At 50.6% G+C, this 15,000-nt stretch overlaps 2 protein-coding genes and 1 pseudogene across 2 annotated transcripts; 1 reads left to right on the forward strand and 2 right to left on the reverse strand.

The window, feature by feature from the left end:
- Nucleotides 1-391: 391 nt before the first annotated feature.
- On the forward strand, nucleotides 392-6,805 carry LOC143016982 (double-stranded RNA-specific editase 1-like). The gene is made up of 9 exons (XM_076171591.1): nucleotides 392-464; nucleotides 813-1,615; nucleotides 2,300-2,414; nucleotides 2,488-2,656; nucleotides 2,844-2,998; nucleotides 3,375-3,543; nucleotides 6,025-6,206; nucleotides 6,333-6,511; nucleotides 6,593-6,805. The coding sequence occupies exons 1-9, from the start codon at nucleotides 392-394 to the stop codon at nucleotides 6,803-6,805; spliced, it is 2,058 nt and encodes a 685-aa protein (XP_076027706.1).
- Nucleotides 6,806-7,316: 511 nt separating this feature from the next.
- cab39l (calcium binding protein 39-like) lies at nucleotides 7,317-13,565 on the reverse strand. The gene is made up of 10 exons (XM_076171596.1): nucleotides 13,433-13,565; nucleotides 13,154-13,295; nucleotides 11,455-11,584; nucleotides 11,197-11,361; nucleotides 10,863-10,981; nucleotides 10,614-10,782; nucleotides 10,215-10,274; nucleotides 10,058-10,123; nucleotides 8,992-9,135; nucleotides 7,317-8,829 (listed from the first exon to the last, which is right to left on the reverse strand). Exons 3-10 carry the CDS (start codon nucleotides 11,554-11,556, stop codon nucleotides 8,650-8,652), a joined length of 1,005 nt encoding a protein of 334 aa, XP_076027711.1. The 5' UTR covers nucleotides 11,557-11,584; nucleotides 13,154-13,295; nucleotides 13,433-13,565; the 3' UTR covers nucleotides 7,317-8,649.
- A 391-nt stretch (nucleotides 13,566-13,956) lies between these two features.
- LOC143016983 (guanine nucleotide exchange factor DBS-like) overlaps nucleotides 13,957-15,000 on the reverse strand; it is an 8,278-nt pseudogene continuing 7,234 nt past the window's right edge.

Raw genomic sequence — 15,000 nt, forward strand, 5'->3', positions numbered from 1 at the left:
CACCCTGAGGTCAGAGGTCACATTGCTCCACTGAGCGCCGCAGGATTTTTGGGTTTTTGGTCCAAACCCGATGGTGCTGTGTGTGTGTGTGTGTTTGTGTGTGTGATCTGTGAGCGTGTCTGTGGGTTTGAGTCCCTGCCGAGGTGCCCCTGAGCAAGGCACCGAACCCTCAATTGCTCCCCCCTCTGCAAAGGGTGGTAATTTAATGTGTGTGTGTGTGTGTGTGTGTGTGTGTGTGTGTGTGTGTGTGCAGATTGATTGATGGTCCTTCAGCTTCATTCTTCAAACCCACGTTAGAGAAGTTTGACCCGTTTGTTTGTTTGTTTCCTCACAAACCTGCAGAGGAAACAGGAAGTAGTAACCTGTGGATCTTTACTGCAGGATGTTATAAATGCAGACGTACCTGAAGGTCATCTGCTCTGTGAACATGAAGGTGTTCAGACCTCATTACAGTCATGGATCATGTAAACACAAACATACCATGAACACGCAACACTCGCTCTGTTACACAGAGAGGGAGTGGTGTTCATCTGGATGTTCCTCTGTATGCTCCTCTTGATGTTCCTCTGGATGTTGCTCTGTATGTTCCTCTGTATGCTCCTCTTGATGTTGCTCTGTATGTTCCTCTGTATGCTCCTCTTGATGTTCCTCTGGATGTTGCTCTGGATGTTGCTCTGGATGCTCCTCTTGATGTTCCTCTGGATGTTGCTCTGGATGCTCCTCTTGATGTTCCTCTGGATGTTGCTCTGTATGCTCCTCTTGATGTTCCTCTGGATGTTCCTCTGGATGTTCCTCTGGATGTTCCTCTGTAGACGTGAAGGAAGACCAGCAGAAACCTCGGTGTGCTGCTCGGGGGGGCGGCAGGAAGCGTCCCCTGGAGGATGGCAATAAGGAAGGCAGGCATAATGAGTACAGGCCCAAGAAGCGTAAGAAGGTCCCGGGGCCGGTCCCGCCCAAGAACGCCGTCACGCAGCTGAACGAGGTCCGGCCCGGGCTGCAGTACCGGCTCCTGTCCCAGACGGGGCCCGTTCACGCGCCCGTCTTCCTGATGGCGGTGGAGGTCAACGGGCAGACCTTCAAGGGTTCTGGTCCCACCAAGAAGAAGGCCAAGCTGATTGCAGCTGAGAAGGCCCTGAGCTCCTTCCTCCAGTTTCCCGACGCGTCTGAAGCCCAGGTGGTCCTGGGCCGCACCGCCTCCTTCTACATGGACTTCACCTCAGACCGGCCCGGCGCTCAGGACCGCCTCTTTAGCGCTTTTGCAGCGTCGGCGGTGGGCGAGGCCTTTTACTTTGCCCCGCCCCTCCCCTCCCCCGTCCCATACCTCAGCCCCGCCCCCCCGGCCCCCCGCAGCAGGAACCCGGTGGTGATCCTGAACGAGCTACGGCCCGGACTGAAGTACCACTTTGTGTCAGGGGGCGGCCAGAGCCACGCCCAGAACTTTGTGGTGTCGCTGACGGTGGAAACTCAGAAGTTCCATGGAACCGGGAGAAACAAGAGGCTCGCCAAGTCTAGAGCCGCTCAGGCCGCTCTGTCTGCGCTCTACCACCTGCAGCTGGACCAGGATCCTTCCAGACGACCCGTCCTCAGAGACGGCCTGCAGACGCACCGGCCACAGGTCAGCACACACACACACACACACACACACGCGCACACGCGCACACGCGCACACGCACACACGCACACACGCACACGCACACGCACACGCACACGCACGCAGCACACACACACACACACACGCACACGCACGCACGCACGCAGCACACACACGCACGCACACACACACACACACACGCACGCACGCACGCACACACACACACACACGCACACACGTGCGCACACGCACACGCACGCAGCACACACACACACACACGCACACACGCACGCACGCACACACACACGCACGCACACACACACACGCACACGCACACGCACGCAGCACACACACACGTAGCACACACACACGTAGCACACACACACACGCAGCACAAACACACACATGCAGCGCACACACACACACACACACGCAGCACACACACACGTAGCACACACACACGTAGCACACACACACACGCAGCACAAACACATGCAGCGCACACACGCATGCAGCACACACACACGCAGCACACACACACACATGCAGCGCACACACACACACACACACGCAGCACACACACATGCAGCGCACACACGCATGCAGCATACACACACACACACACACGCAGCACACACACGCAGCGCACACACACACACACTAAAATGCAGGCTGAACTTTGACCTCTCTGTCTCTTCGGCCCCTCAGGTCCTCGCGGACGCCGTCTCTCGTCTGGTCGTTGACAAATTCAGCGAGCTGACTGACGACTTCACGTCTCCCCTCGCTCGACGGAAAGTCTTGGCTGGTGTTGTCATGACAACAGGTGTGATGGATGTTAATAAATGTATTAAAAGATGAGACGATGCGTCAGACTGTAAACGTCTTCACGTGTTCAGGCGCAGACGTGACGGAGGCTCAGGTCATCTGTGTTTCCACGGGAACCAAATGCATAAATGGTGAATACGTGAGCGACCGAGGTCTGGCTCTGAACGACTGCCACGCTGAGGTCGTAGCCCGGCGCTGCCTGCTCAGGTTCCTCTACTCACAGCTGGAGCTTCACCTCAGGTGAGACCGCCTGCTGCCCTCTGGTGGTCAGGCTGGGAAACCACAGAAAGCTTTCATGAATGATTCTGGTTCTGGTTCCAGCTGGGTTCTGAGCCAGAACCTCCCTCAGGTGTCTCCTCCTGAGAGCCCGGTGAAGGCTGGGCCAGCTGCTCATCCAGATCCTCTGACCTTGTTTGTGTTTGTGCAGTAACGATGAAGAGGAGCAGCAGAGCTCCGTCTTCGCCCGCTGTGACAGCAGGAGCGGCTTCAGTCTGAAGGAGGAGGTGCAGTTCCACCTTTACATCAGCACGGCGCCGTGTGGGGACGCCCGCATCTTCTCCCCTCATGAAGCCTCAGCAGAGGGTCAGTGCTCATCACTGCACTCAACAATGGGTCAAAGGTCACAGGTCAACCTTTAGTTTAGGGTTTGAGTCACGAGGCTTTGAAGCTGAATCCTCTGCGCTTTCTGTCTCTCTCTCTGTCTCTCTCTCTGTCTCTCTCCCTCTCCCTCTCCCTCTCTCCCTCTCCCTCTCCCTCTCTCTCTCTCTCTCTCTCTCTCTCTCTCTCTCCCCCTCTCTCTCTCTCCCCCTCTCTCTCTCTCCCCCTCTCTCTCTCTCTCTCTCTCTCTCTCTCTCTCTCTCTCTCTCTCTCTCTCTCTCTCTCTCTCTCTCTCTCTCTCTCTCTCTCTCTCTCTCTCTCTCTCTCTCTCTCTCTCTCTCTCTCTCTCTCTCTCTCTCAGATCAGGGCGACCTACACCCTAACAGGAAGGCCCGTGGTCAGCTCCGCACCAAGCTGGAGTCTGGGGAGGGAACCATCCCGGTCTGCTCCAGGGACACCGTGCAGACGTGGGACGGCGTCCTGCAGGGAGAGAGACGGCTCACCATGTCCTGCAGCGACAAGATCGCCAGGTGGGATTATGATTATGATCATGAGGTCTCGACCCAAGCTGAGGGGGAAATGAGTTACAGAAACAAAGGAAGGGAGCTGGTCAACGAGGACAGAGACGAGGACAGAGACGAGGACAGAGACGAGGACAGAGAGGAGGACAGAGAGGAAGACAGAGACGAGGACAGAGAGGAAGACAGAGACGAGGACAGAGACGAGGACAGAGAGGAGGACAGAGACGAGGACAGAGAGGAGGACAGAGACGAGGACAGAGACGAGGACAGAGACGAGGACAGAGACGAGGACAGAGACGAGGACAGAGACGAGGACAGAGAGGAGGACAGAGAGGAGGACAGAGAGGAGGACAGAGAGGAAGACAGAGAGGAAGACAGAGACGAGGACAGAGAGGAAGACATAGAGGAAGACAGAGACGAGGACAGAGAGGAGGACAGAGAGGAAGACAGAGACGAGGACAGAGACGAGGACAGAGAGGAGGACAGAGAGGAGGACAGAGACGAGGACATAGAGGAGGACAGAGAGGAAGACAGAGAGGAAGACAGAGACGAGGACAGAGACGAGGACAGAGAGGAAGACAGAGAGGAAGACATAGAGGAAGACATAGACGAGGACAGAGAGGAGGACAGAGAGGAGGACAGAGACGAGGACAGAGAGGAGGACAGAGAGGAGGACAGAGACGAGGACATAGAGGAGGACATAGAGGAGGACAGAGAGGAGGACATAGAGGAGGACAGAGAGGAGGACAGAGAGGAGGACAGAGAGGAGGACATAGAGGAGGACAGAGAGGAGGACATAGAGGAGGACAGAGACGAGGACAGAGAGGAGGACAGAGAGGAGGACAGAGAGGAAGGCAGAGAGGAGGACAGAGACGAGGACAGAGACGAGGACAGAGAGGAAGACAGAGACGAGGACAGAGAGGAAGACAGAGAGGAAGACAGAGACGAGGACAGAGACGAGGACAGAGAGGAAGACAGAGAGGAAGGCAGAGAGGAAGGCAGAGAGGAAGACAGAGAGGAAGGCAGAGAGGAAGACAGAGAGGAAGACAGAGACGAGGACAGAGACGAGGACAGAGAGGAAGACAGAGAGGAAGACAGAGAGGAGGACAGAGAGGAAGGCAGAGAGGAAGACAGAGAGGAAGACAGAGACGAGGACAGAGACGAGGACAGAGAGGAAGACAGAGAGGAAGACAGAGAGGAGGACAGAGAGGAGGACAGAGAGGAAGACAGAGAGGAAGACAGAGAGGAAGGCAGAGAGGAAGACAGAGAGGAAGACAGAGACGAGGACAGAGACGAGGACAGAGAGGAAGACAGAGAGGAAGACAGAGAGGAGGACAGAGAGGAGGACAGAGAGGAAGACAGAGAGGAAGACAGAGACGAGGACAGAGACGAGGACAGAGAGGAAGACAGAGAGGAAGACAGAGAGGAGGACAGAGAGGAAGGCAGAGAGGAAGGCAGAGAGGAAGACAGAGAGGAAGGCAGAGAGGAAGACAGAGAGGAAGACAGAGACGAGGACAGAGAGGAGGACAGAGAGGAGGACAGAGAGGAAGACAGAGAGGAAGACAGAGAGGAAGGCAGAGAGGAAGACAGAGAGGAAGACAGAGACGAGGACAGAGACGAGGACAGAGAGGAAGACAGAGAGGAAGACAGAGAGGAGGACAGAGACGAGGACAGAGACGAGGACAGAGAGGAAGACAGAGAGGAAGACAGAGAGGAGGACAGAGAGGAGGACAGAGAGGAAGACAGAGAGGAAGACAGAGACGAGGACAGAGACGAGGACAGAGAGGAAGACAGAGAGGAAGACAGAGAGGAGGACAGAGAGGAAGGCAGAGAGGAAGGCAGAGAGGAAGACAGAGAGGAAGGCAGAGAGGAAGACAGAGAGGAAGACAGAGACGAGGACAGAGAGGAGGACAGAGAGGAGGACAGAGAGGAAGACAGAGAGGAAGACAGAGAGGAAGGCAGAGAGGAAGACAGAGAGGAAGACAGAGACGAGGACAGAGACGAGGACAGAGAGGAAGACAGAGAGGAAGACAGAGAGGAGGACAGAGAGGAGGACAGAGAGGAAGACAGAGAGGAAGACAGAGAGGAAGGCAGAGAGGAAGACAGAGAGGAAGACAGAGACGAGGACAGAGACGAGGACAGAGAGGAAGACAGAGAGGAAGACAGAGAGGAGGACAGAGAGGAGGACAGAGAGGAAGACAGAGAGGAAGACAGAGACGAGGACAGAGACGAGGACAGAGAGGAAGACAGAGACGAGGACAGAGACGAGGACAGAGAGGAGGACAGAGAGGAAGACAGAGAGGAAGACATAGAGGAAGACAGAGACGAGGACAGAGAGGAAGACAGAGAGGAAGACAGAGAGGAGGACAGAGAGGAAGACAGAGAGGAAGACAGAGAGGAGGACAGAGAGGAGGACAGAGAGGAGGACAGGAGACAAACAGACCGCTCATCTCTACATGTGTGTGAGTGTGTCAGGTGTTCTGTCCTCAGGTGGAACGTTCTGGGCCTCCAGGGTTCTCTGCTGAGTTTCTTCACTGAGCCGCTCTACTTCTCCAGCTTCATCCTGGGCAGTTTGTACCATGCAGAGCATCTGAGTAGAGCGAGCAGCCAGAGGGTCGCTCACATCCAGGAGCTGCCACAGAGCTTCAGCCTCAACAGACCTCTGCTCAGCGGTGAGAAGCTCCAGATGTTAGTGTGACCGCATCACATCTGTCCTTCACCCGTGTGCTGCATTTAAAGAACCAGCGGCCGTAGGACGTCACAGTCTCCTGTGATCTTCACCTCTTCGTCTTCTACAGGAATCAGCAACGCAGAAGCTCGTCAACCTGGAAAAGCTCCCAACTTCAGTGTGAACTGGACGTTGGGCGATCGGGGACTAGAGGTCATCGACGCCACCACAGGGAGAGACGACCTGAGCCGCCCGTCCAGGCTCTGTAAACACGCCCTCTACAGGCGCTGGACGCAGCTGCACGCCGAGGTAACCACAACAAACCCACATCCTGACCCTCACACACCTTTAGATACGCACCGTGCCGGCTGATGTCTCGTCTTCCCGTAGCTTTCGTCCGTGCTGCGGATCAGGACGGCGAGGCCCAGCAGCTACCATGAGGCCAAGCGGGCGGCGGTGGAATACCACGCCGCCAAGCGGGCGCTGTTCTGTGCGTTCCATAGAGCCGGACTGGGCGCCTGGGTGGGGAAACCTGTGGAGCAGGACCAGTTTGGTCTCAGCAGCTGTGTCACAACTCAGACTGATCAATCAACCTCGGACTGAGTCAATAATGCAACTTTAGAAGGCAAAGGTGAAATGTGTCTGTGGTCCAGAGGTCCATGTGAGACTAAATCTATATGATGTAATGCACACACACACACACACACACACACACACACACGTAAGATCTATACAAATAAATACAAAATAAAACTTCTATTCTGATCATAAACATGTTGAAGTGTTTTTCCTGCAGCTCAGCTTCAGATTCCAAGAAGGAGAAGCTCAGAAGGTTTCAAGATCAACACACACACACACACACACACACACACGTCGCTGTCGTACCTCTGTGCCGCCACAAGAGGGCGCCTCCTGTTTTCTGCTCTAGCCCCTGAAGCTGGAACACAAACGAGTCCTTCCACATTACAACACACCTGTAATGACTCACCTGCTGAGAATGTAAAGACTCAATCACAACATCTCCCTTCCTTTGTCAGGACAGAGCTGTTTACTGTATGTTCTTCTTCACGTGTCCTCTTGTATGTAGCATGTGTGACAGACGAGCAGACACGCGTGTGTTTCCAGCCTTTTATTGAACGTGACGCTCAGTGAAGAGCACAGAGCTGTAGAACAAACAGGAAGTAAAGCTTTGTTTACATTTGTAAACCTGACCAGCTGCTTTGTTTCATCTTTATTTGCTTTAACTCCATGAAGTCAAATGAGCTTTAAAGTTTCACCACACGTCACACACTTCAACACGTGATGGGTCAGAACTTCACTTTGGTCCTGAACGCCTCATTTAAGGACTTTTCTCTTTTACTCAGATGAATATCTTCACATTTCTGTTTGGACTCCCAGAATGCATTTCTCTCTTCAGCCTGCTCTGCCCGACGGCACTAAAGTAAAAAAGTTTCTTTAGACAGCGTAACTCAAACACAGGGAGGTCAGAGGTCACGGCTTAACCACAACAAAGAAGCTCCATGGCAGCAGATTAACGTCATCATTAGACAACAAACACAGCAAACACAAAGGCACGTCTGAGTAAACACATTAACGACGTCATCGTCTCGCTCACATTGGCACTCACAACACAAACGGACATGACAGCAAATAAAAAACCTTTAAACCTGAACACAGCTCTCAGAGTAAGAGTGCCCTAACCCTGACCCTGACCCTTAGGAAGGTGACCTAACCCTGACCCTAACCCAGCAGAGACAGCTGTAATCAATTACAACATTTGTTCAATCACTGATGTTTATTGGCAACGTAAAGTCAAACGGAGCTCTGCTGCATTTTCAGCGTTAATCACGCAGTGGAAGCGTGTAAAGGTGTGAACACGTGAAGACCAACGCCATGTTTACGCCTCATCAACCTACACCAGCTAGAAGAAACGGATGAGGATCAAACACAGGAAACAGGAAGAGCCAATCACAATGCAGCACAGTCCAGATGTTAAATGTAAAAAGAGCCTAGAGCTTTGAGCTTCACTCCATTTTAAACCGTTTGGACATCAGTTTGTCTCCAATCAGATCTCTGTTCAGCGCCTCACAACATGGTCATGGCTTTAGATCAAACCCTACATGAGGTTTGATCGCCTGTTAAGAAGCAAACATGAGCCGAGCGTTTCATGCCTGAAGCAGAGTGAGACTGAACAAAGCCAAAATCCTTCATTAGATTTGTGAGCGGCTGCAGATTCTGTGGCTTCTCCTGGCAGCCAATCAGCTGCCTGAACAGGAGGGCGTGGCACAGATAAATTAAGAAAATATTACAAAGAAATCAGTGATTGAGGAAAAAATTATTAATGAAAAAGACAAAAAACGCCTTGTAGATTTCTTTAAATAATTGTTAAACATGTTTTTTTTTCTACTTTATCAATAAAAAGTGAGGGGGCGGGGCAGGACGTTCCTCTAGGAGGCGGGCTTCTTAAGATCCCTGATCTGTTTGATTAGGTACGTCTTCTCGTCGTTGAACTGCTCGTCGTCTGTGCGATCCTTCTGGAAGTTGCTGAGGAAGTCGATGAGTTTGGTCTGGTTCTTCAGCAGGATGTCGATGATCGGCTGAGTCTTGTTTGGGTTCGCCACAAACACCTGAACACAAAAGATAACGTACGTCAAACGGGCAGGTTGTCAGTCCGGGCCTCCCTGTGACGCAGATCAATACTCACACTGATCACTAATGTTTCTCTCTCTCCTGATCCTGAACAATGTATTATATGAGGTGCTGACTGCTGAGAGACGGTGCTGTGTTACCTTAAAGACGTGGAAGGCCTCAAACTGGATGTTGGGACTTTTGTCCCTCAGCAGATTCATCATGAGTTTGAGGTTGTCCGGCTTGCTGATGTAGCGAGTCATCACCATGAAGTTGTGTCTGTCCAATAGGAGCTCGCCAAGAAGCTGGGGGACGGATTGGAGACAGAGTCAAACCTTTAGAGAGAGTCAAGTCTTTACAGAGTCAGAACTTTATAGAGTCAAACCTTTATAGAGTCAAACCTTTAGAGAATCAAACCTTTAGAGAGAGTCAAACCTTTATAGAGTCAAACCTTTAGAGAATCAAACCTTTAGAGAGAGTCAAACCTTTATAGAGTCAAACCTTTAGAGAATCAAACCTTTAGAGAGAGTCAAACCTTTAGAGAGTCAAACCTTTAGAGAGTCAAACCTTTAGAGAGAGTCAAACCTTTAGACAGAGTCAAGCCTTTAGAGAGTCAAACCTTTAGAGAGAGTCAAACCTTTAGAGAGTCAAACCTTTAGAGAGTCAAACCTTTAGAGAGAGTCAAACCTTTAGAGAGTCAAACCTTTAGAGAGAGTCAAACCTTTAGAGAATCAAACCTTTAGAGAGAGTCAAACCTTTAGAGAGTCAAACCTTTAGAGAGTCAAACCTTTAGAGAGAGTCAAACCTTTAGACGGAGTCAAGCCTTTAGAGAGTTAAGTCTTTCGAGAGTCAAACCTTTACAGAGTCAAACCTTTACAGAGTCATACCTTTAGAGAGTCATGCCTTTAGAGAGTCAAACCTTCATAGAGTCAATCCTTTAGGGAGTCAATTATTTAGGGAGTCAATTCTTTAGGGAGTCAAGCCTTTAGAGAGTCAAGCCTTTAGAGAGTCAAACCTTTACAGATTCAAACCTTTACAGATTCAAACCTTTACAGAGTCAAACCTTTACAGAGTCAAACCTTTATAGAGTCATACCTTTAGGGAGTCAGACCTTTAGAGAGTCAAACCTTTAGAGAGAGTCAAGCCTTTAGAGAGTCATGCCTTTAGAGAGAGTCAAGCCTTTAGGGAGTCATACCTTTAGAGAGTCATGCCTTTAGGGAGTCATACCTTTAGAGACTGCCTCTTGGTGACGTAGTTGTCAGAGTGCAGCAGTTTCTCGTAGTGTTCAAACACCTGCAACAGAAGAAGAAAGCATGCTGAAGGGTTTCCTGCACAGCAGGTGGACACACAGAGATGAGAGGATGTGTGTGAGCTCGTCACTCACAGTGTCATAGTAGAGCTCCAGGTACTCAGCCACCAGCACTTTGTGCCTCGTCAGGAGATCCTGTCAAAACAAACTGACTCATTCACTTACACTCTTTTTTCTGTTTCCTGTATGAAAAGGTTGGGCTGATCAGGACAGTGATCAGGTAATCAATACTGTCCTTCATCTAACTTTAACCCAGGGCCTCATTTGTTTAACCAAAGATCGACTACATCATTTGTTCTCAAGCTCAACAGCGCCACCTGCTTGTTTTCCAGCAACCTGGTTTCTCTTCAAAAGCTCCCAGTAGAAATTAACGATCCAACTCTGAGGCTCTAAAGCTCCGACAGAGCAGGAAATGATCTCACACACACACGCACACACACGCGCACGCACGCAGCTTCAGAGTGTCTGAGGAACCTTGAAAGTGGCGAAGGCGTCAGATGCGATGTCGAACGTGGACATCTCCACGTAGGTGAAGAAACAGTAGAAATGTTCTGAGTGAAGAACGACCTTGGCCAGCGGCTCGTGGCGAATACACTCCCTCAGCATGATCCCACAGTTCAACGCCACCTGAGGCATCTCGTACCTGAGAGACAGAGCTCATGTGACCACAGCTGAGAGGGTGTGTGTGTGTGTGTGTGTGTGTCTGTGTGGGTGGTGTCTCACCCTTTCAGCAGGATGAACAGGACCTCCTGGTGGGAGCAGAAGTATTCCACAGTGGGACTCCTGGTGCCGATCTGCCTCCTCAGGATGTTGTTGAAGATCTGACAGACGTCCTTCTTTCCCTGTTAACAACCATGAGGTGATGACATCATCTCATCCATGTCACATTCTATTCAGGTCTAAAGGTGTCTGGAGTAACACACACACACACACACACACACACACACACACACACACACACACACACACACACACACACACACACACACACACACACACACACACACACACACACACACACACACACACACACACACACACACACACACACACACACCTCAAAGTCGATGACCTGCAGCTTCTCCACCAGAGAGATGAGCAGGCCGCTGTTGTAGAGCTCCTGAGCCAGCTGGGCCACCGTCTCTGTGTGAGGCTCCTTATCGTTGCTCCCATACAGGATCTCCTTCATGGACACCAAACACTTGGACACCTCCTCAGACGCCTGAGCACCCAGACAGAAGGACATGAGTCACTCACACACACACACACAAACACACACACACACACACACACACAGGCAGACACACACACACACCTTGTCTGTCTTCTTGTCCTGTTTCACCAGGATGGCCAGGTTCTCCTTCAGAGTCCTGACGATGTCCACTGGACTCTTGGGTGATTTACTAAACAGCGGCATGGCCAACACGTCACACACACTTTGGGACCTGAGCACCAGAACAACACACACATTCATGAGCGTTAGTATCACTGTGACAGCCTGGATGTGTGTGTGTGTGTGTGTGTGTGTGTGTGTGTGTGTGTGTGTGTGTGTGTGTGTGTGTGTGTGTGTGTGTGTGTGTGTGCCAACATTCCTCCAGCACCTTCCAAGTACATTCACTCGTCCCTCGTCAGAGTGAGCGGTGGCTAAACCTGATCAGGTTATAATTCATCAATCAAACATATGGGAATGACTGGGCTAAAATTTTGTAGGGTGCGAATGACTGGGCTCTTATTTTGTAAGGTGGGAATGTTTGGCTGTCAACACTTCAGAATGTGAAGAATGCAGAGCAGCTGCAGTTCTTGAGCCTCAGTCGTCCCTGGAGTCAAACCCTCAACCCCAGCAGCCTGCAGGCGTTCATCAGCTGCACACTTCCTTCTTCCTCTGCTGTTTCAGGAGGAGCAGCAGGAGAACTTCTGACAGCTCACCCCCCCCCCCCCTCTCTCCCATGATGCTTTGCTCCCTCCATCCAGCTGTTTCCCTCCACTCACAACACAAGAGAAGAAGAACGGGCGACCTCGCCTGCAGTAAGCACGATGTTTGACTGACCGTTTTCCTCGATGTCGCCTGATGACAGAAACACTTTAATCGGCTAAACGCACAAATCTGAACCTCGAGGTTTCTTTAGCCGCTGATTCCTTTCTTCATGTTACGCAACAGAGCTGAAGCTGCTGTCAAAGGTCAGAGGTCACAGTAACACACTGACCCTACCCACTGAACCTAAACCTGAAGCTCCCATGACAACATGACCTTAACAACAGGAAACCAGCTGTGAAGACCTGAACCAGGTCTGATCCTGACCTGAGGTGAAGCAGCACCTAAACACCATCAGGCCCCGTTCAGCCTTCACTCTACACATGAGGCTTATACTGTCAATAATCACACACACACACACCCACACCCACCCACACACACACACACACACACACACACACACACACACACACACACTCACTAACATCATATCCATGCTGACCTCTCTCTGTAAACCAATAGACTCTACAGAGGTCCAGGGAGGTCAGAGGTCAGATTCTGGTTCAGTCTCACCTAAATGTGCACTGTTACGTCATAACCACAGCGTAAATAGGATCGCCTTTGATTACCTTTACTTTGAAAGCACACACCGGAAGCCCGGTTGTGTTGTTTGTGCGCTGATGGAAGGCTGAAGGTAAAGTAAGCTAGCAGGTAAAAACACCAAAATACACAAACAAACACAACACACGACGCATGTGTGTGTGCGTGCGGAGGTAAACATTCACTCAGTGTGAAGAGAAATGAGAGTTTGAGCCGCCGGAGCTCAAAGGCCGCACATAAACAATCACAGAGGCTCCAGGCTGCACCCTCCACTGCTCCGCCTGAGGGTAAACACACACACACACACCACTCACACTACTCTGTCTCAATTCACAAACCACCGTCAAACCTCACATCTCGGCTCTGACGGCGGAAGTTCAGTTTAGCTTTTCACAAAGTCAAGGACACCAACATCTGAAGCTAATATAGAGAAGCTACTGACCGCTGTGTGTCTGCTCCGCCCCGGGGCTTTACACGGCCTCTGTCCCGTCACAGCGCAGCTCAGACTCACGGTTCAGCTCAGCGCTCAGTCAGCGGGGAAGTGGGCTCAGAGCTCGGACACGACAGTTTGACACGCGTGGAATCTGGAAGAAGAAGAAGAAGCTGCTGAATTCCATCTGGTCTCTTTCCAGTCTCGGTAAGTTAGACACGAAGATCACTGAGGCTTCCGGCGTGAACCTTCAACATAAAACCCACACAGTAGGTTTCAAGTTCAACCTACACTGAGCCGGCGTTGGAACAAAGCACTTATTAATCTTTTATATGTTTATGGAACAATATGATTGGTTGATGTATTCGCCCTCATTCATCTCTGCTGGATGTTTTAACGCCCGAACCCTCTTGTTTATTTCCTAACGTGAGATGACCCAACTTCCGGTTGCAAACTGCACTTCCTCATTTTTGCGTTAATCCTCAAACAACTCCTCGACACCCAAACATTAAAAACATCAATAAATATTAATAACATGAAACCATAACAGTAACGTGACACACACATGTGGAATATACTTCAAATATTTCAAAACGGCGGTAATAAAGTGGAATTCGGGCCAATGTTGTTATTGGAACGCAGCCCGATCGAGTCACGACCGCACACTGGAGGCCGCTGATTGGAGGATGAGTGTCACGTGGTACAGAGACGTTTCCGGATTAAATGATCATAAACATCAGCAGGTAAATATGAATTCTATAATAATATCAGGATTAAATCTAAACTCATAAAAGAAAAGGCTCCCGATGAGGAAACATACCAGACTTTATTACAGTTATATATTTACACAAATGTACACGTGTTTCATTATAATATCTTAATATCAACACTTTAGTTTGTAGATACAATAGGAAAATAAAAACAGTGTTTGCTGCAATGTGCTGCATAAAATGAAAAAAAAAATAAAAATAAAACATCTGTGGAGACACAAACACAAACAGAGTGTATAAAGACACAGAGACAGGCTCGTGCTGCCAGGACACACGCACGGGGACAGAGGACACGTGTGGACAGACGTGTCTCACTTCACTGTCCTTTGTGTTTCTGCTGGTTTTTGGTTAAGAGTCTGAGGTCTGATGGGCGACAGGAACAGACATGGAGGGGCTGAACCACACTTCAGAGGACCAGACAGGGATCAGTGTGTGTGTGTGTGTGTGTGTGTGTGTGTGTGTTCATACTGAGCTTAGCACAACCAGACAAACCGGAGCACAGCAGCAACATTCTTCTCATTCTTTGCTTCACTTGGTCTCTGTGCTGAATGAGAGACGTGATGGAGCTCAAACACGTCCAGCAGGTCTTAGTGCTCACACACGCACGCACACACACATTAATCTGAACTGAACAAAATGAAACGTGTGCAAAACCATAAACATTTAGGACGCTCCAACGAATTGTTGAAGTTTGATTGAACTCCAGATGCAAACGTGAGGCGGCGGCTCACAGCCACACCTGCTGCTCCCTCAGTGGCCACCGGGGGGCGCTGCTGCAGGACATCTGTGTGCTGCGTGTTTCACTTCTCACAGTGTCAGAGCAGATGACGTCTGTGTGAGCTGCCGAGCTGAAGTTTCATCTTCATGCTACAAAGTGAGGCTGACTCAGCTTCTACTGGTTTGTGTTTACAGTGAATGTGACTCCTAACGCTGCAAAGTGCTGAAAAGTGTCAAACTGAGTTTAGTGCTGAGAAGCAGTTTGTCCCTGATACTCTAATTCATCTAATGCCTGTCATTGGGGTCAAAAGGTCAAATCCTGCAGGATCTCCTTCCTGTGTGAGGCAGAGCTCTCAGCTAAAACACTGAGGC

This window comes from Genypterus blacodes, unplaced genomic scaffold (genome assembly GCF_046128005.1).
Source record: "Genypterus blacodes isolate CSIRO-AG114 ecotype Tasmania unplaced genomic scaffold, CSIRO-AGI_Gbla_v1 ptg000259l_1, whole genome shotgun sequence".
NCBI classification, from domain to species: Eukaryota; Metazoa; Chordata; class Actinopteri; order Ophidiiformes; family Ophidiidae; genus Genypterus; species Genypterus blacodes.

Excerpts from the sequence above, each read along its gene's own strand:
- LOC143016982 (XM_076171591.1), top strand. The coding sequence starts at position 392 with ATGCAGACGTACCTGAAGGTCATCTGCTCTGTGAACATGAAGGTGTTC. Across the intron at positions 465-812 it reads TCATTACAGTCATGGATCAT|ACGTGAAGGAAGACCAGCAG; the intron begins GTAAACACAAAC and ends GTTCCTCTGTAG. Across the intron at positions 2,657-2,843 it reads CAGCTGGAGCTTCACCTCAG|TAACGATGAAGAGGAGCAGC; the intron begins GTGAGACCGCCT and ends GTGTTTGTGCAG.
- cab39l (XM_076171596.1), bottom strand. The coding sequence starts at position 11,556 with ATGCCGCTGTTTAGTAAATCACCCAAGAGTCCAGTGGACATCGTCAGG. Across the intron at positions 10,124-10,214 it reads TGGAGCTCTACTATGACACT|GTGTTTGAACACTACGAGAA; the intron begins GTGAGTGACGAG and ends CTTCTGTTGCAG. Across the intron at positions 9,136-10,057 it reads CCAAGAGGCAGTCTCTAAAG|CTTCTTGGCGAGCTCCTATT; the intron begins GTATGACTCCCT and ends TCCGTCCCCCAG.